Raw genomic sequence first — 26,510 nt, forward strand, 5'->3', positions numbered from 1 at the left:
CCCTGCTGGGGGGCGTCGCTCTCACAGCACTGGAGAAAAAGCTGCTTCTGAGTCGATCAGTCTGAATCTTCCTGTGCCGTTTTCCTGATGGAAGTGGTACAAACGGCGTGTTTCCTGGATGTGTGGTGTCTGTGACAAAGCGTCTCGGTCTCTTTCAGACTCAGGAAGCACAAACTGAATCCAGATCAGACAGAAGGCCTCCCACAATCCCCTGTGCTGTCCTTACCCCCCAGGCTGGATTCATCCTGTCCTGTGCCTTCTAACTGCCGTACGGCCATTGTTGGACATTTAAAACAGATTTTAATTCCACTTTTTTAAAGTCCCCAGTCATGATCACCGCTTCCTCTGGATTAGCGTTCATCTCGCTGCTGATCAGGCGGTACAGCTCCTCCAGGGCTAGCTTAGCATTAGCTTGCTATGGTCATAACAGATCATTGTTGCGTTAGCGAGGAGGAGACTGGGCAGCGCCGGTCTGTGTGGGCTAGCATTTAGCTTAGCACTAAATGCTAAAGCTCTGGGAACCCAGCTCATTGTGTGGCACGCACACACACTCCAGCTTCAGCACTTTAAAGGGGCTGTATCATGCTTTTTTAGCTAGTCCAAACCCTAGAAATGGCATTAACATGGTAATAGTTTATTTTTGGCGCAAAGGAAAAGTCATTTTGTGTGAAATAAAAGATTTTCTGGGGCTAATTCTGAAACCTGGAAGAGAAAACGCTCCGTTTCACTGAAAATCCCGCCTCTCCCCCTGTGGACTTTGACTGACAGCTACTTCAACCAATCAGCGCTTCGTTAGCGTCTCTAAGGGTTAGCTTTAGCTCTTTAGCTCTAGCTTCTCTACACGGAAATACACGCGAAAACATCTTTTCCTGTTAGAAACTCACCAAGCGCAGACCCTTCAGACCCTTCAGACCCTTCAGACTCTTGCTCTTGCTTGACTGTTGCTTTCAGACGATGGTTAAAGTTTATATCCGTAATCAGAGTTAGAAAAAAGCGGCATTGCCGAGGGCCTGCGGGAGGGAGGGGGGCTCAGGGGAGCCATCTTCACCGTGTGACGTGAACATGGGAAAACAGAGCGTTTTCACGGGTGCGGGAGGGGCTGCCTCTCTGAGCAGCAGAAACACGAGGAAAGCTCAAACACGCAGGTACGAAGGAAAAAAAACGGTTTGGGGGTGTTTTTGGTGAGTACATAGCCATATAACAAGGTTAAAACATACAAAAAATGAATTTTGCATGATACAGCCCCTTTAACCATGTTTAGCATGTAGCATGGTTCAGAGTGTGTTTTACATAGACAACGAATGGATTGCAAGAAACCGACTCATCCTGTGGATCCTTAAAAAACTGTCATGTGATTTTGACGCACTCACACATCGATATTGACATTGGCAGCAGCATTTTGCTTTAAAAAAATATCAGCATATATTGCCACATTAGTGTTAGTACACCAGTATCACACATCCCTAGTTTTCAGTGTGAAACTGATAATAATTAGTTGGACTGAAGTTGGTGAAAGTAGAGTTAAGGTGAGATTCACATTTACATTTCATCTGCTTTCACTTTACTTCTTTTCTGACGCAGCTCAAACAATTACCAGTGACATTAAAGACTTCGGTTGGCCTTGAAACAAGAAATATTTTAAAGATGAGAGGGAATAATCCTGCTGAGCTGCGGGTGAACTTTAATGTAAAAACTTGGCGCTTTAGTGAGAGTTACTCCACATGAATCAAAAAGAAGTCAAAGGTAAAAGGAGTGACCAGAATCTGATGAGGACAAAACAAGCAGAGAGCAGAGAAGTGGACAATGGTCTCTAAATCTGCAGAAAATGTCTGAAAATGGAGAGTGTAAATAAACTGTTCACCTTATCAAAGAGATTTAATTTGCAGATGAAGCAGACGGAGATAAAGACGAACACTCAGGGATGAATAAATAAAGGCAGAGTGGATTCACAGATAACTGGAGCCTGGCTGCGATAGCAAGGATCTCTGTTTATAGCCGTGTCTCATTCAACTCTGAAATGGATTAAACACCATTTACAGAGAGGAAAAACGACAAAGAGACATTCAAGTGTTCAGAGTCTGGATCTGGATCTTTATCAAACACTACAGAAGAAAACTGACATCTCCACGTCTGAATTACTGTGAATTAATATTCTATGTCAAAGTGACAAAATCTGAAGTATTTATTACAAATATTTCATCATAGTAATAAGCTGCTGTGATGAGTGTTGCTGTTTAAGAGCTGGTTGCTAATATACGTGCATGACTTATTTCATAAATCCAAGAGTGGCACATTAACACAGCAGATTCACAAAGCAGTAGTGAAAGTGACAGCAAGCGTGACGAATAACTAATGCATCGGTGAAACCCTGCTGCTTCTGTCTCTGACACACTGGCAACTGATTATTAATGAACACACAGTCTCAAACTCCGATCATAACTCAACTGTTAGCTTTAGCCTTAGCTTACAATGTGATGTTTCACTCAATCCTGTTTATGATTGGAGGAGCTCATCATGAATGCTGAAGTAGTTTCAGAGTGCTGGCAAAAACATTTTAACATAAACTACTTATCCACAGTAACTGTGATCCATTATCATCCAGACATAAATATTAACGTTCCTTTCTGTGGCTCCACTGTACTGTCTTGATGGTCAATTCCAGATTCTTTTTGCTGGAATCCTTTTTTTTTTTTTTTTTTTCTTGTTATAAAGCTGTAGCCCCCATTAGACTCCAGTGTGAAGAGACTCACAACCACACATCTGGCATGTAAAAATCATGACAGAGAAAACATATAGGCCTGGAAAAGTTATGTTATCTTGTGTCTATAGTTGAATATTTATGAGTTCACATTTCTGATCAGATCGATGGAAAAAACAAACAAGCAAAGAGCTGACTGAGTTCAATATATCTGAAGTTACTGTACTGACTTAGTGATCAAACCTAAGGGATAACTAAATAACCTAACTGGAGCCAAAGCAGCGAGGCAGATCCGTGTGAGCACATTTCAGACGAGATTTAAAACGGCACATGAGCAGAAAAACTTCAGAGAAGTTAAGCAGACTTACACAATGTGCATGTGTCCATGTCCTGTTGCCTTTCTGCCTGCACCTGCCTGTCAGGGTTGCCAGGTCTTCCAGCTTCCAGCCCAAACACAATATAAAACCAGATCAAATCTCAACGTCTGTAGAAACTCATGTTGAAACAGAAAAACTATTATGTGCATATTAAAGAACACCACCTGAGTGCAGAATTACACACAAAAAAAGCATAAACAGATTCCTCAAGAAACCTATTTGGGTGGAATCCCTCCCAATCTGGCAACACTGATGTCTGTGTTCGTCTGTCTGCACCTTCACCTTCATCTGTCTCAAAACTAATTCCTTTCTTTTCCCACAATCTTCTTCCTGGGAAGGTGGGCAGCCTCCCGAGCAGCTGGTGGGTTTTACTCAGGGACGCACAGCGACGCCCGATCCTCTGTGGGATTCAAACCTGGGACCTTCTGATCTGCCGTCTGCTTCCCGAGCCTCTAGGCCCTCCAGTTTATTGTTTCTTTGCTTCTGCTTCTTATTAGATCATAAATCTTTAAATAACAGGTACGATACTGGAGAACTGATGAAACTCACGCTTAAGTTGAGGATTATTTGCCGTTGAAAAACTTATGACTGCATAACTGAACGTAATCACCTGAGAAGACTGTAATCTAAACTGATTAAACCTCATCCGGGTTTGAATGTATTAATCAAGCTTGAAAACAGCTGAGCTACAATAAAACGATGATTTGAACACCAGGAGAGCAAAACTAAGTAAGTTATCCACAAGTTGCTTTTCCAAAAAGCGTAACTAGTAACTAAGAAATGCAAACAAATAGTAATCTTTACCAATGGATTAGGCAGTTGTGTGACAAATAAACAGTTTCTGTGTGACAGCTTGAATGTTTGAAATGAAGAAATGAGCATAAAATGATCTACTGTCCAATCAAAACTACTCATGTTGATGGAGAGTAACTTTTTTCTGTAATCTTTACTAGCTGAGTAGTCTAGTTGTCATTTAAAAGTAACTACAAAATGTTTCTCCGTGAAAACTTGCAGACTTGCCCTGGAGCAGCAGTGTGGGTCACTTCAGCTGAGCAGTTCTCTGAGATTTCACAGGAACCAACTTTTCAGTTTGTGCAACAGTAAAACTGCCCTTCTTAGTCAAATTATTAATCTTATTAGCAAAAACATTTAGGAAACATTTGGCGGCCAGCAGAAGGCTTCATTAATTAACGGACTTGAAAAGTTGGATAAATGTCGGAACGTCTCGGTAATAATCAGTAACGACGCGAGGAGAAATGCGTGACATTCGGTGCAGGATGGCGCCGGCGCCCACGGCATCATTAGCATGTTTAAGACGTCTGCTGGTCCTTCTCTCAGCTTCGCTCCAGCCTGAAGGCATTCGTACCTTCATCAAACAGGATATATTCAAACAAGCTGATGACAGATGGCTGACAGACTGACTGCTCTCGCTGGAATAGAAAAATAAAGAGAGACTTCCTGCTCTGCTGCTGCATCACATGTGGGCGACGGCAGCAGGGGTCATATTCCTGATGATGTGAGACATTTTACATTTTCATTAAATGTATATTGGAGTGGTAAATTAAAACGTGCTACTGTTTTCAACAACTTCCTGATCGGATCAGCAGTATTGCATCAGGGTCAATTGATGAGGACAAACTGGATCCATCAAATCAGATATTTCTCCTCTTTAACAGGTACCATGAACTGAGAATCATACCTGACATCCAATATAAAGATCGCCACCGATGCAGTGACTCCAGCCAACACTCCCACTGACTGCTACATCTGAGCACATCTGTTATTCAGACGTTGAGCTACAACATCCAAGTGTCAACAAGAAACTAGCGGCGACTCCTGTGTTTACTGTGACGAGTAAAATGAATCAAAATCCTTCTGTTTGATTTCCCTGTGAGGCTCTAATCTACAAAAAAGAGGGCGTGGCCGTACGAATCCAAACAGAAGTCGAGCTGTGTCTGTGTTGGAAAGTGGAGAAGCGACATTTCCCCTCTCTAATGTATCTTTGATTACGCCCTCCTCCTCCTGCGACGTGTGAACTGTGTTTGTTTTCTGCAGGTAGAGTCCAGGTGGTGACAGACAGGAAGCAGCAGCTCTCACCCCGAGCGCCACCAAAGTCCCGGCTGGAAAAATCAAACCGCAGGCGGGAAGCGGCATCGGCAGCCAAATCAAGTGACGTCTGTCTGACGGAAGTCAAAACGCTGGCTTCACACGGTCACCTCACCAGTTAGGAATCCCCATAAAGGATCCGTTCCCTCTGTCGTCCACGTCGCTGCAGCGGTTTCCAGTCGTGCTCCAGTTTAATCTGAGCTCTGGAAGTCTCAGACTTGACCTCCAGGAAGCAGCGACTCCTGCTGCTGATTGTAAATACAGTGTGGCTTTATGCAGGCAGCAGACTATAAACAGAATATGAATGTGCTGGGAACAGACAGAAGGACTCAGAGGGGACAGAGACAAAGACATGAAAGGACAGAGACGAGCGCACAGCCCAGCTGGAGAGAGACGGCAAACACCCCAAGGTTAATTTGCAGATTTTCTCGGGAGAATCCAACAAACAACAGCTGCTTCTGTTTGATTTCAACTCTGCGCTCGCAAAAATAAATAAATAAATAAGAATACAGTCCTTCCCACTCTTTAGAGATACGACCAGCAGTTCTAATTGTTAAAAACGACCAGATGCAACCATCTGCCGGCGGTTCGCCGCTCAAAGGCGTCCAGATCGGTCTGCGAGGGAAGGGAAACTTCATCTCTGGAGCTAACGGTGTACAGACAAACCTGAGCCGGTGTCAGTCAGGACAAAGCTTCATGTCGTTTCCCCAAGACAGAAGAACGATCAGACGCCAAACAAGCAGGAAGGAGACTCGTTCATGATCAAGGTTTTAATATATGATCACATTTCTAAAAGTTGCAAACGCTGCTTGGAGCATCATGGGAATAAAACGTCCAGATCGGTTGTTTTCATTGTTTATTAATGAAACAAATGAGAAGCTTTGGCCCTCCGGCCTCCAGTTAGGATCCACAGTGACACTTGGTCACTTGTGAAACTGACTTCTACAAACTCTCTGATCTTCTCTTCCAACTTTCTGTCAACTGAACAACTTCTTTTTTTCTTCTGCAAACTGGACTTTTTCTGATGTATTTTTCCAATTTCACAAAGCAGCTTAGCGTTTACAGAGGTGGATTATTTCCCTTTGTTGCGGCCGTGGGGCTCCCAGTTTGTTTTTCAGGTCAGTCTGCTGCAGGTTTGTGGGGAAGTAGTGCTGACAGCGGTGCTTTCATTGCAAAGGTTTATGAACGTCCGCAAATACGAATAAAAGCTGCTGGGTCATGTTTAACAGCTGGTGACACAGATTAGTTCTCAATTAAAAAAAAAAAACAACTTTATTAACTTATGTTTGGGAAAAAAATCAATAAATAAACATTATTGGTTGAAATATTGGCTCACAACCCTTTTTTCATTCTTCTATCAGGCCTGAATGTAACAGCAGAGCCTCCAGGACCCGTTAAGCAGACCGTCCAGACCAAACCTTTTCCCCCACTAATCAAATTAGAGTCCCCGCTGAAAGATTTCTCCCTCAACTCAATGAAAAATTGAAACTTAATGCACTAATCTTAAAAAAAAAACATGCCAACTTTAAAGAGTCATAGTGAGTTTGAACAAGTTTCAAACACTAGTTATCATATAAGAGCTATACTGGTTTGACTTTAACTTGAAAAGTCTTGAATATTTTAGTTTTTATTGCAGGTAATTTTCCTCAGATCGTGTTGTTTTTTTGTTTTTTTTTGACACAGCCTAGACACGGCCTGCATTCCTTTTTCTGGAACATTCAGACAGACCGAGCTGGTTTAGAGAGACGACATGTCTCTTCGCTTTTTTCACGCAGGAACCTTTAAAACTGCTGCTTTCAAAAGGAATAACGCCGAAGGATCCGGCAGACGCACGCGTCCAGCGCTCTGCTCTGACTGTGTGACGAAGTGTTTTCTCCAGCCTGTTTTGGAAAACCTCCCCAGCACTGGCCTCTCTGTGCATCGTCTCCAGGTCGTGGTTTGACATATTGATTCTTGAGCTTTGGAATTCCACAGAACACATTTGTTCAGAACGGCGGCTGTTATTTGCACCGTGCCCCTCTCGGGTAAACGAGCTCATGTGTTGGTTTTCCTTCAGGTAAAGAGAACGGGACTGCATCAGGAAAGGTTTGAGGGTAAAACGCTTCCAGCTGAACAATCAGCTGCTGTTTGGGGCCTGAAATCACTGAGATCCTGAGCAGCAGCAGCGGCGGCGGCGGTGGCGGCGGCGGCGGCACAGGAGCAGTCAGACAATAAATACAAAGATATTTTATTTATGAAAACCTCCTCAAGCAAACAGACGGCTCTGGTTTTATATTTCATGACTGCATTTGATTCTGGATGTGAGACTGTGTCCCAGAGAGTGTGTGCAGACAGGAGGGGGCTTCTGTCAGCGCAGAGATGGGACCGTTTTTATTCTTTTTTTTATATTTTCCCTCCTTTTGGAGGATGTCAGGCCGTTAACAGCTTCCAGTCTGCTCCTTTTTTTGTAGCGTCCCCGAGGAGCTTTAAGGAGTGACATGGCTTTATTCTTTTATTTTCACCCTAGAAGTCAGAACCGACTGTGTGTAAGTGTGTGTGCGCGTGTGTGTGCGCTGTGAACTCACCCAGCACGCCGAGCTCGGCCTGCGCCGTGATGTTGTGGTTCTTGTTGGCGGCCGTGCAGCTGTACGTGCCGGAGTCGTCGTCCGTCACGCTCCTGATGACCAGGTTGCTTCCGGCCAGTAAAGAGTACTTCTTGTTCCTGGAGGAAACCACACAGCGAACACACGCCTCATGCTTCAGTCTGCGGCTCGGATCACAGCAGAGCTCCGTCGTTTATCATTTGATCCTCAAAGCAGCGTTAAAGACAGTCGCTGCTCTGCGTTTGTTCAGTCTCGGATGATGAACACAATGTCCAAATTACTGCAATTATTCAGCAATTCAAACAATCTGGATTCAGATTCTCTTCTGCTAAGTTACACTTAAATAACTAAAACTGGTGAAACCATCAGAATCTGAGGTCCCTCATGTCTGATCTGTTTTCTTTATCATCGTGGAGAGCTTCCAAGTAATCTGATTTTTCACACTTCACTCTCCCAGAAGTGAAAGTTTGTCAGGTTTTCTCCTGTGTGCATCAGCCGAGGAGACGTTTCTCCTCTGTGACCAGCCTGAACATCTGCTGACGGCTGGCGGCGGAGGCAGGTTTCCTCCTGATATGAAGATTATCTGCGGATCAGTGTGACCGCGCACGGCAGACACTTCGAGAGCCGCGGCTCGGCTTTATCTGGCAGAAACACGGCGGGAACGCACCAGCTCTGGATCAGCTCCTCCCCTCTCCTCCACTGGATGCTGGGAGTCGGGTATCCCGAAGCGGAACATTCCAGCACGGCGTCCGTTCCCAGCAGGGCCGTCACTCTGGACGGACGCTGCAGGAACTGCAGGCTGCGGTTCAGTCCGGGTTCTGACGGAGAGAGAGAGAGAGAGAGAGAGGAAGGGGTGAGAACTGTGAGCATCGGCAGGATCAGAGAGCAGGAAATAACAAACGGCCTGATTTCCATGTTATGGGGCCGTTTCCTGCCGCGGACCGCCGGCCCGTGCGGCCGGGATGCATTATTTAGTGTCTTCTGATATCAGTCAGGCGGCGAGCCGAGCCGACGTGGCCGCCGTCCTTGGTGCAGCGCCGGTCGCCGTTTCTGAGGACGGACTGGAGGAGCTAATCAGCACATTTACATGCACACAGGACGCTCACTGACAGAGCCACGTCTGGACCTCTCCAAAAGTGTGTGTGTGAGTGTGTGAGTGAGTGTGTGTGTGGAGAAAAGGAGCTTTTTCCTCCACAGAATGTGTCTGGACGCTGACTCTGTGTGACAGGGAGCAACATCTGAGGTCTCTGGCGTTCCTGAGGACACTTAATGAGCTTCATTGTAGGAATTCCAAACAGCCCAAAGTCCAAATATAGACGAACTTCCATTCAAAGGACAGAAAGACGTCACGTCAAAGCTGTAATGAGTGAATATTCAGTGCAGTGCTAATGTTACTGAGGGGGAGGAAACCAGAGCAAGTTCAGCTGAGATTACCAACTCACCCAGACATGCGTCACTTGAAATGGTCAGAAATTAAATGTTTATTCGGAATAAATAAAGTTAAAATAAAGTAAATAAACCGGTTTACAGGAGCGACGTTCTCACGGAGGGAGGGTTTGATCTTTCGTACAGAGTTGCTAAACCGTGCTCACAGTGACATTCCTGCTGCTGCGTGTCCTCTCCCGCAGCCAATCCCGTGACCCCCTCCTCCCGTCACTCGTCAAACGGCACCCCCGGACACCGAGCCTCCTGCCCCCGGGGTAGGTCTCCCGTCCCTGCCAGCGTCGGGCTTCCATCATTCCAGTAAGCCAGAGACGGACGCGCTGGCCTGAAAAGCGGCGGCGTCACACTGAGTTATTGTGCTGCCGGCTGGAGGCCGTCACGAGAGCCAGGAGGACAGCGTCATCCGTAAAGAGCAGAGACGTCACGCTGTCCATGAAATCACCAACAGGATAAAAAGACGCGCGGCGACCCCACAGTTGTCCTCAAACGGCTTGTCAGGGACAGACTGTTAAAACTGTCGAGAGTTAAGTCACTGCAGTTATCAGTGACAGCTACAGAGTGTAGATTCTGCCGGAGAGACATTCTATTTTTAGATCAATAAAGCAGGATTCTTTGGCAGAAACATGGATTTTTTTTTCTCAAATATAACATATTATTGAGGGGAAAATGGAGAGCTCTGCATGTTCTTCCTCTCTGTGGGAGGGTTTTCTCTGCACAGACAGTAATTAAGTGAAAGGTTAATGAAGCTTCTACAGAGGACCTGCAGAGCCACAGCAGAGCGGATACCGAGTCTTTACAGAGGTGTTAAAGGGTCTTTACGGAGGGGTTTAATAATCTTCACTGAGGGGTGGAAGAGTCTTTACAGAGGGACTTTTTAATCACACAGTTCTGGCACTAATCAACTCCAGTGATCTGGTCTTTTTCCAAGACAACAGAGTGCCCTGTCATACCTGCTGCACGATCCTCAGCTTTTTTGCTCAATGTGAAGGAAACAAACTGAGGGAGAGAAGGCTGAAGTAGTGATTTGAAATACTCTTGAAAAGTACAGGCAAGTTTGGGAAGCAGTGCAGCTGTAACGAGTTTGAGAAGAGAGGCTATAAACTAGATCATGTATGATGTAAGCTAAAGGTAGCTAATGCTAGGCTGCTGCAGTCACCGTCTAGTCAGTTCTGTGTCAGTTTTGTTCGTGGAGAAGCACCACAGGAGTCTGAAGAGTGGTGGCCCAACAGAAAAAGCTGCTGCACAAACAGGAGGTACAGAGGTCAAAGGTTTCAAGGAAATGGCTTCTGGGTCGTGTCGCAAACATCTCACACTGCAACTGCAGCAACTCAAAGCACTTCACCTCCAAGTCCATACTGGATCAGAGTAATTAGAAGTCAAATGCATTCCCCGAAGGAAACAGGAGGGCTGTACTTTGATGGACAATCCAGATACTGGAGTCACTCCGTCTTTAATCCACACATCATGTCTGGAAACAGTCAGGCTGGCTTTAAAAATCAGCTCTCAGCTTTAATGTTTTCAGATTCACAGTTTCTATTAGATCTTATCTAAGGTAAACCACGGCCTGAGGACACACACACACACACACACACACACACACACACACACGGGGTCAGGTAACATTCACCCTCAGGTTTGCCGGAGGGCGGACATGTCCTCCAATCCCAACTACACAGTTTCTTTCAGGAGACAGGAAGTTACATCATCAGCCCTGTGGTGCTGCTGACACACAGACACACACACACACACACACACACACACACAGCATGTGTGTGTGTGTCTACATAACCCTAAGGGGATATTACAGTAACTTACATGAATTTCCTGCAGACTTACTCAGAAACAGCTGAAAGTGGAAGGAGTCTCACGGAGTCTCAGTTCAACATGATGACTCCATCTTTTTTATCCTCATTAAAAACAAACAATCCAAAGCAAGAGCAGCTCGAGGTCCCTATAGCATGCATGCAATTAACCTCACATGCAATGTTTTTGGAAGCTCACACTCACACACACACACACACAGAACACGCAAAATTCCCACCAAAAGCGCCGACCAGTCTTTGGACCCATGACGCTCCCTGTGCGAAGCAGCAGCAGCGCACCACCTTGCAGCCCCAGCGAGCTCTGTGAATGCCGCTGAATTCAGACTAATTAGATCAAAAGCTGCTGATCTAATGAGGGTGAAATATTTCGGTACCGCAGCTCGGGCACCGCTGCTCGGTGCGCAGGCGCCACTTCAGACGGTGCAGGAAATTCAAACCGAGCTGCTGCAGAAGATGAACGAATGAACATTTGAAATGGAAATCAGACAAATGCTTATTAGCAGTGCAGACTAAGAAAAGTAATTGAAACAATATTCATATCAGTTGAACTATTAAGTAAATTAATTCAGTAATTAATTAGGTTCAGCAGAACGTGTTGATCCAGCAAGTATAAAAACTTCAGCTCACTACAAAAGTAAAAACGGCCCATCCATACAGATGAAATGAAATGCTTGACCTTCAGGTTTGGAAACAAAAGCTCAGAAATCAGAGGCGGAGGAGAAGCTCATCAGCAGAAAACCTGAGTGATGAAACAAAAGCAAACACAAGGGAAACTGTCCACGCTGCATTTCCTCGTCTGTTTGGCCTTTTGGTGAGTAAAGAGCGAGGATCACGGAAATAATCACAGCATGACAGCAGGACCCCCGTAATGCTTTCACAGACACGTACATGAGCGCAGCCGTCAGCAGATCAGGAGATCGCGCACACACACACACTCACACACACACACTCGCTTCTCGCATCACAATGAGGACGGTACGTTAGAGCAGTGTCTGTAATAGACGCTCATTGTACCCGACTTCTAGACTTTATAATTTTATGCATTTTGAAGCCTAACTATCAGAAAACCGTTCATTTTGGAAACTTTACATTCCGTTGATTGCAAAATTCAAACACAATCAACTAGTACTTATTGAAAGTTGTTGAGCTTTCAGGATCTTTTCCATTGGAACCATAATCTTGTCGCCACTGATTTTCAGAAGAAAAAAAAACGTCTTTTTTTAGTCTTAATGGAGCTTCGATGAGTAGAAATCCCGATCGGTGAGCTCTGTGATCGGCTGCTCATGTCTGTTTATACTGGTTGTTGCTGTGTGCATGAAATCTCTGCGTGCAGAGATGTTTTCTCTTGCTGCTACACAACAAATCAACTCCAAAACCAGAAGAACCTCATGTCAGTGCTTCTTCATTTCGACCTGCCCTCCGTAAATTTCACGTCTATAAAAGCGAACCGCTGCAGTGCTGCTTGTGTTTCCGTCTGCGTGCAGGAGATTTACGATTCAAATCCGAGTCTCTGTATGAATTCACACCGGCGCAAAGTCAGATTTTATGTGTATGAAGGAATAAATTGAGAGGATCACATCAGTCAGTGTGGTATTTGAGGCTTCGATCAGAGCTTTACATTTAAAAAGAAAAAGAAAAAGAAATGTCCTTTCAGGCTGAGGATCGAGCCGCGTTCCCAGGGTCGGCTGAGCCGCTCGTCTGTCCAATCAGGACGCCCAAAGTCTGATTCGAGAAACCCGTCCCAACCGCCGGCTAGTGGCTAGCAGCTAGTGGCTAGCCACAGTCAATGGCAATAAATGGTTTATATAAATGCAGATGGGGGAACATGTGTTCTTGTTTGTGACGTGACCTCAGCCCTCGCTCCTGTGGCTGATCGCTGTTTGAACCGGGTCGTCTGAGCAGTGGAACATCAAACTCCTCGGTCGGTTTGTTTTCTCTGCATCAGATCTGGAACCACAGATTAAAGACTTATTGCAGAATGGAGCAGTTTGAAAAATGCAATCACTTCTCAAAATCGGTTCTTCTATTTGAGTTTTTGTGTAATTATATAAAATTGTAGACAATTGGCGCAGATATTATTTCTTCAATTTTAAATTCATTGAACTGCTGAATAAATGAACTCTTTTCTCACCACATGGCAGCAAATATGCTCATTTTGTTTTGGTAACAAAATACAGTTGAAGTGAATAGAATATTTTATTAATCCCAGAGATAAATTCTTTAATCTCTCTCTCTCTATCCGCTCCTGATTCGACTAATAGCCGGCTGCTCCATCTTCAGCTGCTGCTTCTTCTCACATAATCAGCTTTTATTCATCGAATTGTTTTTTGCAAAATGGAAATTGTGCAAACAAATGTTCATTCTGCTTGTGTTGGGAAAAACAAAACTGAACGCAACCAAATGGCATGACAGTTTTGACTTTGGGCGTCGAGAGTTTGCAGGTTCGATTCCCGCAGGTCACCGCAGGGCATCCCTGAGCGTGACCTTTGGCTCCCTTTTGAACCTCAGTGTTACTGCCCAACAAACAGGATGAGTCAAAGTGAAAAGGGGATTTCCCCAAGGGGATTAATAAAGTATGATTAGTCCGTCCACACAGAGCGGGTGTGTAATCCCGCCGTGACGCTGCGGAGGAGCTGCAGGCGGAGGTCATTCAGAGAGCACGACACACATCGGAATCAGATGTTTCCAGCTGATAATCCCTCACCTCCGACTCTCTTGTAATGCCATCCACCATCCAAACTTAATCAAGTCAATCACAGCGTTCAGCCACCGGGACCGTTAAAATCTAATCATCAGATCTGATCGACTGAGGGGGATGAAAAATATGAAAAAGGATTAAAGGCAGGACTCATTGTGTGGAATCGTCTGCCGGGGAGCATGCAGGACCCGAACCGACACCTTTACGCTGCGAAACAGTCTGATCCACTAAAGTTGGAGCAGATCAAAATGATCAGGCCCGAAGAGGACGGATTTAAAAGAGAATTCTGTCTGAAAAAGAGGCTTAAACTGCAGCGGTGATTGAAATTCTCTGAGTTTCTGCCGCCGCCAGTGAGTCTCATACGTGTTTGATGAGGAGACGAACAAAGAGATTCGTAAAGACACGGAGAAGAGACGGGCAAACAGACGCATGCATGTATGAAGACATGCAAGAAGAGAAGCACGAAGGCAAGCATACATGAATAGAGACATGTGTAAAGAGATGTATATACACACACACACACACACACAGACAGGTGTTGGACCGGGGGGTGGGGAGGCGCGGAGCGGTGCGGATATCAATGATAAAGAATCCTTTAAAAAATTCCTGGATCCAGACAGTGATCCGGATCATCATCAAAACTCAATGGCTTCTAAGTTAGCCCAAGAACCACCTTTCCACAAAGTTTCATTGCAATCCCTCCCTTACTTTTTCCGTAATGTTGCTAACAAACTAACCAACCAACCAACAAACCGATGTGATTACATAACCTCCTTGGCGGAGGTAATAACTAGTTGTTTTTTAGTCATTAGTCTGCATGTTTCTTTTTTCGGTTTGTTTTTACTAATAACATGTAATAAAACTAATAAAACTTTTAATACTGCAGTTAAGTTTAAATATAACCTCTGGCCGTTTATCTTTTCTTAATATAATTTCTTGATTTAGTTTCATGCTTTAATCTCATCTTAACTTAATGTAAATTATGTCTATTTATTGTGATTCCACAGTAACCGAACTATTTTTCCATTTAACTGGTGTAAACTTCAATGTATTTTATTGAGATGTGAAGTGTGTGTGTGTGTGTGTGTGTGTGTGTGTTCCTGATATATGGCAGCTGATCAGTCCTCATGAGGATAAACAGAAGTACTTTGAAATTCAGAGTTGGGGTGTTCATGGCGCTGCAGGTTGGTTCCGGGCCCCTGGGGGCCCCCCTGCTGTGAGCCAGCGCCTCGGCCTCACGGCCGAGTTTCCCCGGGTGGCGGGCCGGACGCCGCGCTGTAATTGGCTGGCGTGGAGAGGCTGAGTGACTCCCTGCAGACGGAGCAGGAACTGCCCCCCTCCTCGCCCACAGACACATTATGAAAATCACATCCCGCGCTGCATATATTCATTACATCACATTTCACGTTTAAATGAGACATCCAGCTCTGGGGAGGAAATGAGCAAAAATTACTACCTGACAAAATGATGACTGCGGGAAAAGTGGAACTCGGCGCCGAGTAAAAGCTGCTGATGCGGAGTTCCAGTGGAGCGCGCCGCTGCTTCTCCAGGTGGACTCCACAAGTATTTTACTACGATTTATCACACTTAGTGCGGCGCTTGAAAGCACTTTAGACTGAAAATAATCTAAGAAAGCTTTAAACAAATCCACTGTGGCCTGATGCGGGAATTCACAAAGAGAATGGAGTGTTTTCATTACAGGAGAATCAGTAGAACTGGACACCTGTTCCACAGTGGAACGTCAGTCCTGCTGCCACGCTCCGACCGGCCACTAGTCGGAGCTGCAGAGCGTTAGACAGCAGGACTGGAGTACACCGTTCTAGCCTGACCTGCTGGATGTGAGGAGCGGTTACCTGGGAGCACGCGCAGCTCGGCGTCCGTCCCCGTCCGGGTGCTGCCGGGGTTGTCGGCCAGGCAGCGGTACGTGGCCGAGTCCGGGGGCTGGACGCGGCTCACCTGCAGCGAGCCGGACGGCAGCACGGCCAGCCGCGACTCGGGCTCGAAGGCCAGCGGCAGGTCGTCCCGGTTCTTCTGCCAGCGGATGACCGGCGTGGGGTCTCCGGACACCTCGCAGCGCAGCAGGGCGGTGTCGCCCAGGTAGGAGGAGACGGACTCGGTGGGGACGACCACCCTCAGAGGACCTGTCCGGGGAGACCAGAGGACACAAGCATCGGTGACATGAACTCAGTGTCCGGGACATCTTTCAACTTCTCCTCATGCCTTCATGGATTCTCTATGTTTTAAAGGTTCTTGACCGGACGGACAGATTCTGTGAGTGCGTCGACCTTCCTGTCCTTGCTCTGAAATAAACAGAACATGGACGAACTGGACGACCAGCTGGCTCTGTTTATTTTTGTCTTCGATAGATCTGTTTAAGTGGATTTAAGGCAGAGGGGTGCATGTTTCAGAAACTCCACATCGATAATCTGGATCTGAGATCAGAAGCCTCTGTTTCACTCCTGCTTGAGAAGGTCAATGTAAAAAGTCCTGTGAAAGAGCAGAGGTCATGTGATCGTTTCCAGTCAGAGGAGGACTGAGATGCAGTCAGAATGTTGATGGGATGTGCACAGAGCTCCCACGTCTCAATGGAAAAGCATGTTTGTACTCAAAAGAAAAAGAAACCGGGGCCTCTCATGGTCAGCTCCAGTCGAGACCCAGGCAGACAAAAACACATTCAGGATTTATTCAGCTTCTCTGTGTTTGGGTAAATTCACTAAAAATCTAGAAAAGTCTCCAAAAATAACAATTTCTCAGAGCAGCGATGAATGACGCAAATATGAATAAAAACCAAACGGCAATTACTTGATCTTAAACCGTCTCGAAAGTGTTCAGATCACAGCAACAAGTGTGTGTTGGTGTGTTTTCATTAATCTACAAACCCAGACGTCATCAGGCCATAACGGCGCCTGCTGTGAGCAGGAACAGACCGCCGTCCCTGTCGGAAAGAGGCCGATCGCCGTGTTCACAACCATCTCCCCGGGGTTTGTTTGAAAGGGTCAGGGATGGCAGAGGAGACACAAAGCTTTAACAATATCACCGAGTCCGGCTCGGAAAACAAGCGGACAGAACAAAGGTGTGACGGAGTGAACTCTGAGCTGAGAGGGAAGAAGCTGCATCGGTCTGAGCTGTGACTGAAGTTCCCTCCAGTCTCCCTCCTGCGGGGAAACAAAGCCTCCACCATTCCTCCACTCTGAGCCTGCTCTTAAAGAAAAAGCTGTAAAACTGCGGAGGATGTTTTAGTCTGAGCGGAGAATAAAAAGCGGAGCCCTGCTGAGAGGAGCTCATCTGCAGGAGCGAAGAGAAGTGAAGGTCACGGAGGTCAAACACTTCCAGGACAGACAGAGGACAGCTTGTTTGGTCCAGGATGAGGTCTCAGATTAAAACACAGCTACGTGAGCATGTGGGTCACTGAACACATCGACTCCTTTCTATCCCTCCCATTCCTCCTTCAACACGCCTTTTCGCTTCAAATTACCTTCTTATCTCCTTTTTTTCCCCCGTCACAAAAAAATGCAATATTCCTCCCATCATCTGTGAAAATGTGAGATAACTCAGTCGATATTAAGAGAAAATGACTTGACGTCTGACTAAACGAGGACATTTCAACTTTAATCATCTCTCACTCAGATGAACATGTGTGCGCTGCCAGCAGGAAATCGGACTGTTGGGGAGGATTTCCGACATCAAGCCGCTGATTAAAGTGAAATGTGGAGCGGAGGATCGCAGCAGCACAGGTGCGTGTTTACTTAACGCAGCTGCACTTTTCACTCGAAACCGCGAACGGACCGGAAACGCTTCCGCACATTGAGATGAACAGTCGCTCTTCTTCTCTCACATATTTTAACGCGTGGCTTGAGGCGGCGAGCGCAGATCCTCCATGTGGCGAGGAGCGGCTGGTGTCAGACGTCCTCTCGCAGTGTGTGTTGTTGTTTTCACGCTGCCTTTAAATCACCTCCTGATGCTTTTCTCTGCTTTCCTCGAACACAAACAGCCCGGAAACAGAGGCGACACCCGAGAGGCGTCGGTGCGATTCTCGGACGGCGGCGCGGCGAGGAGAACGCCTCACATATCGGACCGGACGGGGATTTTATGCGTCTTACATAAGTTCTGTTGTCGGTCCGTGTGTGGATCACACTGCTGCCTGCAGCGAAACACACACATATACACACACGTTTCAACGCTCAACACGTCGCTGAACCCAAGAAACATCAAGCTGAAGTCAGAACGAGGAGTTCAGCCCTGAGCTGTAGCCTCACGGCTTCTCAGGCTGTAACTACTGTGTAATTACGATGCGTTCAACGGCGACTGTGACGCAGGAGCGTTCAGAGCTCTTACTGCGATAAAAACTCCTGAACTCCGTCACAACGAGACTTTTTGTTGGGGAAATGTGTTATTTCAGAGGCATAATAATAGAGCAGTTCGCCAGCTTCGATTCGTGTGGGGAAGAAGTGGATTCCTGGCCTGGTCTTCTCGAGCATCAGATCAGTGATGTTCTCTGTTAATCTGCAGACTTTTAGTTGTTCACGTCTTCTGTTAACTTCGTTGTAGCACGCAGTCAACGCTCCGGGGATGTTTGTCCTGAAACAAGTTGCAGAATAATAAAAACCTGAATTAAACAGCTGTTTGTTGACTCTGTCGACGTAATGCGGAGCGACTTTTCATTTCATATATAACCTGATGAAAACCACTTTACTATGGAGGATGGTGAATATTATATTTAATTCATGAGTAAAAAAGTTTCTATCAGTGCTTACTTGACTGTTTCGAGTTTGCATAGAAAATATAGCAACGGCGACAGTTTGAAATAAAAATCTGAGAGGGAATTAAGAGTCGCTGTCATTCACTCTCAGCTGGGATCTGATCAATGAGGATGAATGGGTGAATGGATGAAAGGAAAACTGCTTTCAGAGGCTTCAAAGTGAAAGTTGTGAGTGACGACTTTTCTTTCTAAAACTCAGACCAGTTGAAGTCTGTTGTTTGTAGTCTGAGGAGTCAGAGGTCTTCTTGTTACTGGGCTGGATTTGCGGATGTGTTAAGAGGAAGAGATTTGTCGGATTGGGATCAGCGGCGGAGGAGCGGCGGCGAGGAGCGGCGGCGAGGAGCGGCAGGTCACGTGCGGAGCCGAATCGAGCAGAGGAGGGAGGAACTTTGACCCCCGACGCTTCAGAGTCCCTTCAGATCCTCGTCGAGCCGCCGTCCTCTCCGCCCGCCGCAAACAAACAAATTGTCTGCGTTTCCGTGGCGACGGCGCTGCCGTCTCCCTGCTGGTTTTCATCCTCATTAGACAAACAGACTGAAGCGACTCGGACAGATAATAACATGCAAATCACAGCAAACAGGCCGGGGCCGGAGCAGGGATTTGTGGGATGCTCTCGCTCTGAATCCTCGCCTGGGGAGCAATTATTATCTTCTTCCTCCGGTCGAACCTTGCATCTCCTCACCACCATTAATTGGGTTTGTCCGAATCCTCTGAGGGACCACAGCTAATTGAGGACGGCCGGACTGAAGGCCGTTTTGTTTCTCTCCCCGCCGCTGTGAACTCGCAAGTTTTGAAAAGTGGCGGTTTGTGTTTGGAGTGGCTGAGACGTCTCGACAGTTGAAGCAGAATAACATTCAGCAGAAGGAAATCAAAGAGGGCTGACGTTCAGTCTGTACAGAAAGTTTTGAGCCCCAGCAGTCTGGTAATCCGCTCAGCTCTCATTAGCAGCGTTAGATTAGGATTAGCTGGATGATGTTTGTGTGTTTGGTTCTGGTGGAACCTCTGGTCTCTGATTCAACCTTCTCCACCAGGTTTTTCAGTGATTTGTCGAATATTCAGCTCGTTTTCCGATCCGCATGTTGTTATTCTGTTCATGTACTTAAACTTTGTATTTCACATTTAGCTAAGAAGAGATGAGGGTGTTTTGACATGCAGTATAAAAAAAGAGAGAGGTTTCACTGATTCTGTGTGACACTTCACACTGAAACACTTTCAGTTCAATCCTGTCAACACGTAAAGTGATTTCAGCGCTGCCTCTGTTCGAAAACCTCGACGTTGCTGCTGTTATGTAATAAAAACACAACATTAGTGGATCTCGTGTCACAGTGAGCTGGTTTCATGGCTCACTGGGAGGTGAAGGTTCGATACGTCAGATTCATTACTCAGCTTCAGCCTCGCTACACTGACTCAATGCGCCACCTTGTGGTACGATATAAAAGCACAATATTTTCACTAAACCGGTAAACCAGAGACAGTTTTAATGGCTTCCTGATTCAGATAAACAAAACTTTTCTTTAAATGCTCACGGTGCCTCAAAGACTGAAGGGTAGAAAGTAATAAACGGGTTTTACGGCATGATGTGGATGCACTGGGGAGACGGCTTTCTCTTTAATGAAGTCTAATTTCACCCATTACTTTTTCTTTTTTAATCCTCATTAATTCTTGATTCACTCCACAAAATATAAAATGGGTTCAGACAGTTCAGGCAAAAAAAATAAAAAGCTAAAAGGAAATGATGGAAGCATCATTCTGATCCTGTAGCTTCAGTCCGTGACTCCTCAGCTGAGTGAAGGCTCGTGTCGAAGCCGAAGCTTCATTAGTCCATGAAACACACACACGTCAGCGCTGGAAGATGAAAATATAATGCGTTCTTGCTCTGGTTCCTGTATTTTTATTTTCTCTCCATATGTTTCTCTCTCTGCTTCTGAACTTTCAGATCTTATGTTTCTTTGTACGCTTCATTCACTCTGAACTGTGGAGCGAGATTCCTCTGTTCGCTCGTCAACACTGCTCCCTCTTTACTGCACACACACACACACACACACACACACGTGCACATGCACAGTATCTGAGAGTTCGGTGTTTCTAATTAATTCCCCGTTTACAGTCATCACTGAACACACACACACACACACACACACAGAGCAAGAGCGAGAAAAAAACTCCATAACCAGACTGCTAATTGAATTTTTAAGCCTCTGCTGTTCATTAGCATTTTGCCTCGTAATGTGTTGTGTGTCGCCTCTGTGTGTGTGTGTGTGTGTGTGTGTGTGTGTGTGTGTGTGTGTGTGTGTGTGTGTGTGTGTGTGCGTGCGCGCGCGAATGCCACGCAGGCAGATCCGCCTCATATTTGAATGTAGCAGTGGGCTGAATGGTGTGACATTATGCGAGCGTGTTTAATGATATTTTAAAAATCCCTCAGACAGGAAGGATCCGGGCTGCTCATCGCACCACCACATCTCTTCCACCGCTAACCACGGTCGCTCAGTCGGAACCAGAACCAGTCTCTTCTCTGAGCGGCTGATGGTAGACATCTGTGACTGTGGAGCAGAAGGTCAGAGCATCAACGACTTCACGACACTGAAAACCCGACGCCGACCACATCCATCTTGGAGCTCTTTGTTCTGATGCATCCTGGAGACGAGAGGCGGCAGACTCTTCATCAGAGGCGATGAAGGAGGAGCGTCATTCAGCGGATCCACCGACCGCCACGCGTTATTAATCTGCTAATGGATTTGATAAGCTGAGGGAAGTTTCGTGTGATTTCCTGACAAAGAGGATAAAGAGCTGCAGAGTGTGAGAGGGAAACATGTGGACCCGCTGCTCATCACATGGAAAATCACTGCCGCTCATGAAGCCAGAGAGGAAACGCAATCTGCTTTTTTTCTTGTTCATGTTTTATTCAAAGATGCAAATTTTCTATGATGCAACTTTGCTCTGTGGTGGAAAAGTTACTAGAAAACTGTAGTAACTCAAAAAACTAATGTGCTCGTCTTCTGGAATTCCTGAATCACTGTTACCAAAGACAAGAAAAAGACAGAACCGGAGGAGAAGAAAAACCCTGAGCTCCGGACAAACTGGATTCTGGTTCAAGACAAGGGTCTAAATACGGCCGAGACGAGTACAAATCAAGAGTTGCTATTATTGGTAGTCATTCAGGCTATCATCTTAAATTCTTACTAATCTAACCTGATTGACCAGAAGGAGACACCGAGTTGGACAGTCCCAGTTTCAGAGGTGACGGTGGTTTGTTGCCTATTGCTCATTGGATGTTTTCGTCAATTTAAAAGTAGTGAAGAAGTCCAAAAAAATACACAATCTGGGAAAATTAATCCGACATTGATCTCAAGTTCAAACAGTAAAGAGCGTCTCCACATTCGCTGCTTTTAGCCCGGCGTCATTAGTGACAGTTTGCAGTGACCTGTTAGCGCTTGACCATTCGTGCAGTGAACAGCTTGACCATAACTTTTTGCCCCGAACAATCAGCAGCTGATCGACTGATCGACCGACACGTGGACTGAGCTGTGAGGAAGTCAGGCAACATTTCAAAATAAAATCACACAATTTTCACACTGAAAGCAGAATTTGATTCTAGGTTGACATTTGACAAAGTTCCATTTCGTGGAGTTCGGCTCTGATTCACACAGTCTGGAGTTTCCAAAGGTGGAGCTGAACATCTTTGAGGCGTTCAGTCAGGCTGCTGCAGTTCGTGCTGAGACAGCAGGACTTTTATTGTTTGGTTTTCACAAGTCGTGGATCGCGGGTCCCAGCTGATGGAACCCGGGTTTGTGTCTGGTATTGTTCTCACCTCTGGTCCGCTCAGCGCGCTGCCTGGTTCTATTTCAGCCCCGGTGCAGCTGCGACATGCTTTTGGTGACGGTGATGCACTTAAGCCTCCCTGCCCTTCTATCTATTAATGTCTTTCATAAAGTGTATTGATCTTAAGCCTTGCTCCACTCACTAAATTACATTACGGCTGAACAGATACCAACTGCAGAACAAATGGAGACAGCTATGCAGCAATAAGTCTGTCTGTGTCTCTGTTATAACCGTCAAGGACAGGTCAAGGTGCGGGAGGAACGTTTATCTGAAATGACGGAAAGCTCTCTCTGCTTTTTTGTTTTAACCTCGCCAGTCTTTTACTCCAACATGTAATGACTTTGAATTGGCCAAGATTTCTGAATATTTGCACATAAAACATAAAATAACCTCCATCGAAGTTGCACATGCAAACCAATACAATACATTTAATCTAATATCACACAAATGGAAAGCACAGCAGCTCTCAATCATGATGCTCCCTCCGCCGTGCTTCACCTTGCAGCGTTCAGGCTGTTGTGACCTTTGATGTATCAGACACATCGACCCACGATCCCTTTGGCTCTGTGCCGCATGCAAATGAGGCGATTCAATTAACCAACTGCCCGACTTGGACAATCTCAGTGTAACACTTTTTTTTAGGGGGGCTATTTAAATGTTTTAAAGCTCAATCTGCACTGGATTACTGTTACCTCTGCAGCAGGATGCCTGCAGTCCTAATCCCACACAGGATTGTCATTTTCTGCACCATGTCATCAAATAGTCTCTGGTGTCACGACTCGCCCCACACGGCAATTACATTTAATGTCTCTTCGTGCGACCAGTGTCTGTGTTGTTGCGTGCAGCAGCCATGTTGAACATGGACGAGGCCGCAGTGGATGCTGCGACTCGCACAGATTTACCGTCATAGCCAGGCCGTAATGTCAGTAGATTCAAGTAAAATTGAAGCTTGGCTATAAATAAGGAACTTAAATATAATTGGAACATATTTCAGCATAATCCTGATTAGATACACCAGATTACAGACAAGTACAATTGAATATCTCTGCCATTCCTCAATCACATGCACAAACCACACAGCAAAAAACATATATATACTTGATTATATTCCCAAACTCCCACAGATCTTACCAGCGACTGTGACCTTCGCTCTGCGGCTCACGATGCTTCCCAGTCCTTCCAGGGTGGCGAGGCACTGGTACTCCCCCTCATCGGGCCGGTGGTGCCGCGAGTGCACCACGTTCTGCACCAGCAGCGAGCCGTTAGCCAGCTGCCTCCGCCGCTCGTCCACCACCGTGCTCAGCAGCACGCCGTCTTTACGCCACGTGATGGTGGGGAGTCCTCCCGCCGCGTCCGACTGCGCCTGGCAGTCCAGCTGCAGCACGCCGCCTCGCACCGTCACCGAGTCCTGAGGCTCCCGCGTGAAAGTGAAGTCCACAAAACCCCCCAGGCCGGACGGCGAGGAGGACGACGAGGCATCGGCGGCTGCGGGGGGAAGAAGACGGAGTCAGAACCGCAGAAACACGAGCTGAAAGCGAGCAGACAGAGACTGAGCTCGACCCACTGCGGTCGCTCTGACTGCCGTGAAGGAAACAAAAAGTTTCACAAACGTTAAAGCGACTGATACAGGCTCTGAGTTGAAAGAGTCAAAGTGGGAGTTAAAATGATGCCGTCGCTGTCCGTGGTGCTGAACTGCTTTGACTTTGTGTTGGTTTATTATTAGAGACCATGCAGCCTAATGTTTTATTTTTGTTGCTCTCTTGGTTTGTTCTACTTCATGTCCGTTTGATGGACTTCAAAATGACACAGTCGCTCTCCATGGTGCTGAAGCTGACAAGCCCCGCTGTCGGCATGTGTATGTCAAACCTGGAGCCTTCATATAGGGAGACAACTGGTTCTACCACCGAGCCACAGCCTCAGGAACTCCTGAAACCTACAACCAGAAGAAATCCGACTCTTCTCTTTTCTTCTCTGCATTAAGAACCAGCAGAGTCAAATTTTATGCTCTTTCATCTGTTTATTTCTCACTTTATGCATTTATTCATGTTTGCCTTTAATTAAGTCAGAAGTGTCTCCTCACAGCAGAGAACAGGAGTCGGTTTAACCTCGGCGCTGTAGCACTTTGCTCTGCAGGATGAATCAGTCAGTCCTATCAAAGCCAGATCAACCAGTGGCGCTCTCTGTTTTTTATGCTTTTATACTTTGTTTAATCTGGTAAAGACAGCAAGCAGCCGCAGCATCTCCACCTGTCTTTGATGTTGGAAGCTGCTAAAACCTCTTTCATCCTGATCACAGAGGCAGTTTGTTCTTTCTTGGAAAGTGTGAGCGGAGGCCCGCTGGAACCTGCAGTCACGTCGGCACATTTCTCTCTTTAGGCTTTTATTAATGTTGCTCCTCACTTTCTCCTGCTGGGAAAACACTCAGACATTCATCAGGTGTGGAAAGAAAAAAAAAAAATCACCTGTTTAAAGGCTGCTTTCCAACTGGGACAGAAACAACTCAGCAAGCGAAAGGCGGGTAATAAGTTCAGGCTGGCTCACAAAGCGAGCCGGGATTCATTCAGGAGAGTCTGCTACTGAGGTGTGCTCCGAGCAAAAACACACATTATAAACATCATATTGTGAAATCCTGTTACAGCAACACATATTCAGAGTCAGAGGACGGCACTGCGAACTCCAGCTTCAGCAGAGTCACAGACTGTGGCGTTGGAAACACACCAACACCAGTAATCCGACTCTTCCAGGGGCCGACTGACGTGAAATTAATGAATATACAGTTACTAGTGTATCCACGCTGCAGTGCCTCGGGGGATGAGATTCGTTCCCTGCCGTAAAAATCTGAGCAGCTTCGGGTGTTTTTAAGACGATTCGTACTCAGGCTGCACAGTATCAGAGAAATAACATTTACTTAAATGCTGAGATTGTGACATGATGTATCTGTGCTTTGGGATTTCTATTTACTTAATAAGAAAAAGTTGTACTCTATTTGTTGTTGTTTCAGTTTGTTAACATTGGCTTTAAGTCATTTTTCTTGATTTTGAACTTCTGACTTCTTTGCTGTAGTCACCAGATGTAATCAAGTAAATCTGACTTGTTGTTTACATGAGCGAGGGCAGCAGAACTCATCTGGTACAAAGTGCAGTAGATGGAGACATCATTTAGCTTTCAGCGTTGAGTGAAAGATGTATGTTGTAGCGATGCTAAATTATGGATAGATGGAGCAGTTTTAATTTATACTTAAGAACCAAATAATCGAGCAACTAACAATCCAACTGAACAAACAACCAAGTGACCAACGAATGACTGACCGCACGACCGACCAACCAGCAAAACCAACCAACCAACTGAACAACCAAATAATTGTCTGATCAACCAACTAATCAGCCCACTAACCAACATAATGGTTCACTGACCAACAACCAACTAACCAGTCACCCAACCAACTAATCAAACGATCTTGTGTCAACCAGTCAGTGGTTGACTCAGTATGGTGGTTATTTGTTAATGATCACCAGATAAATCTTCTTATCTCCTCTGAATAAACTATATTGATAATAATATCAACAATATACTAAATGCTTGGTTCAGACTGATGTGAAGGCTGTTTCACATCCACATCACCTCAGCTCTTGTTCTGAAGACAAAAGCTCTGCGTCCTGTGAGCCTCAGTGGAGCTCCCTCTGGGTAATTCACCAGTTCACCAGTACAGCCTCATTCATCCTGTCATCAGGTCCACTGTCTCCATGTCGCTCAGCCAGAACTACGCATGTCCAGTGGCTTTACTGGGAGGACTGAGGCATGTCTTCAGTGTTCAATCACACACACACTGGGACAGTTTAATTGTACTAAAGGGTCTAAGAAGGATTTCCTCCTCATACCGTCTCCTCTCCTTTCCGCCACGCTTCCATTTCTGTCGGAGCTCCTTCGCTTCATCTCGTTTTCTCTCTTTTCCTTCATGGTTTCCTTCTTATTGATTCCCCTTCAGCAGTCCTCCCCCCGCTCTCTATCAGTAAATCACTATCTTGACAGCTCTATCTGTATTCACTTCCACTGGTCTCACACACACGCGCGCGCACACACGCACACACACACTCGTCCATCACTTCATCAGTGTGTCCTTGTCCTGGTTGTCCCTCCGTTTGATGCTATCAGTCTCTGTCTGCTCTCCCTCGGTCTCTCCTCTCTTCACTGCCTCTTGGTCATTTT

At 46.0% G+C, this 26,510-nt stretch overlaps 1 protein-coding gene across 1 annotated transcript in view; it reads right to left on the reverse strand.

Annotated features, from left to right (window-relative positions):
• The window catches only part of dcc (DCC netrin 1 receptor), a 204,948-nt gene that overhangs the window by 113,601 nt on the left and 64,837 nt on the right, over positions 1 to 26,510 (reverse strand). The window contains exons 2-5 of the mRNA XM_030084631.1: positions 23,437 to 23,790; positions 15,581 to 15,868; positions 8,431 to 8,581; positions 7,746 to 7,882 (exon numbers count right to left, since the gene is read on the reverse strand). Of these exons, the coding sequence (XP_029940491.1) occupies positions 7,746 to 7,882; positions 8,431 to 8,581; positions 15,581 to 15,868; positions 23,437 to 23,790 (930 nt within the window). The remainder of the gene's footprint in view (positions 1 to 7,745; positions 7,883 to 8,430; positions 8,582 to 15,580; positions 15,869 to 23,436; positions 23,791 to 26,510) is intronic.

This window comes from Salarias fasciatus, assembly GCF_902148845.1.
Source record: "Salarias fasciatus chromosome 7 unlocalized genomic scaffold, fSalaFa1.1 super_scaffold_4, whole genome shotgun sequence".
NCBI classification, from domain to species: Eukaryota; Metazoa; Chordata; class Actinopteri; order Blenniiformes; family Blenniidae; genus Salarias; species Salarias fasciatus.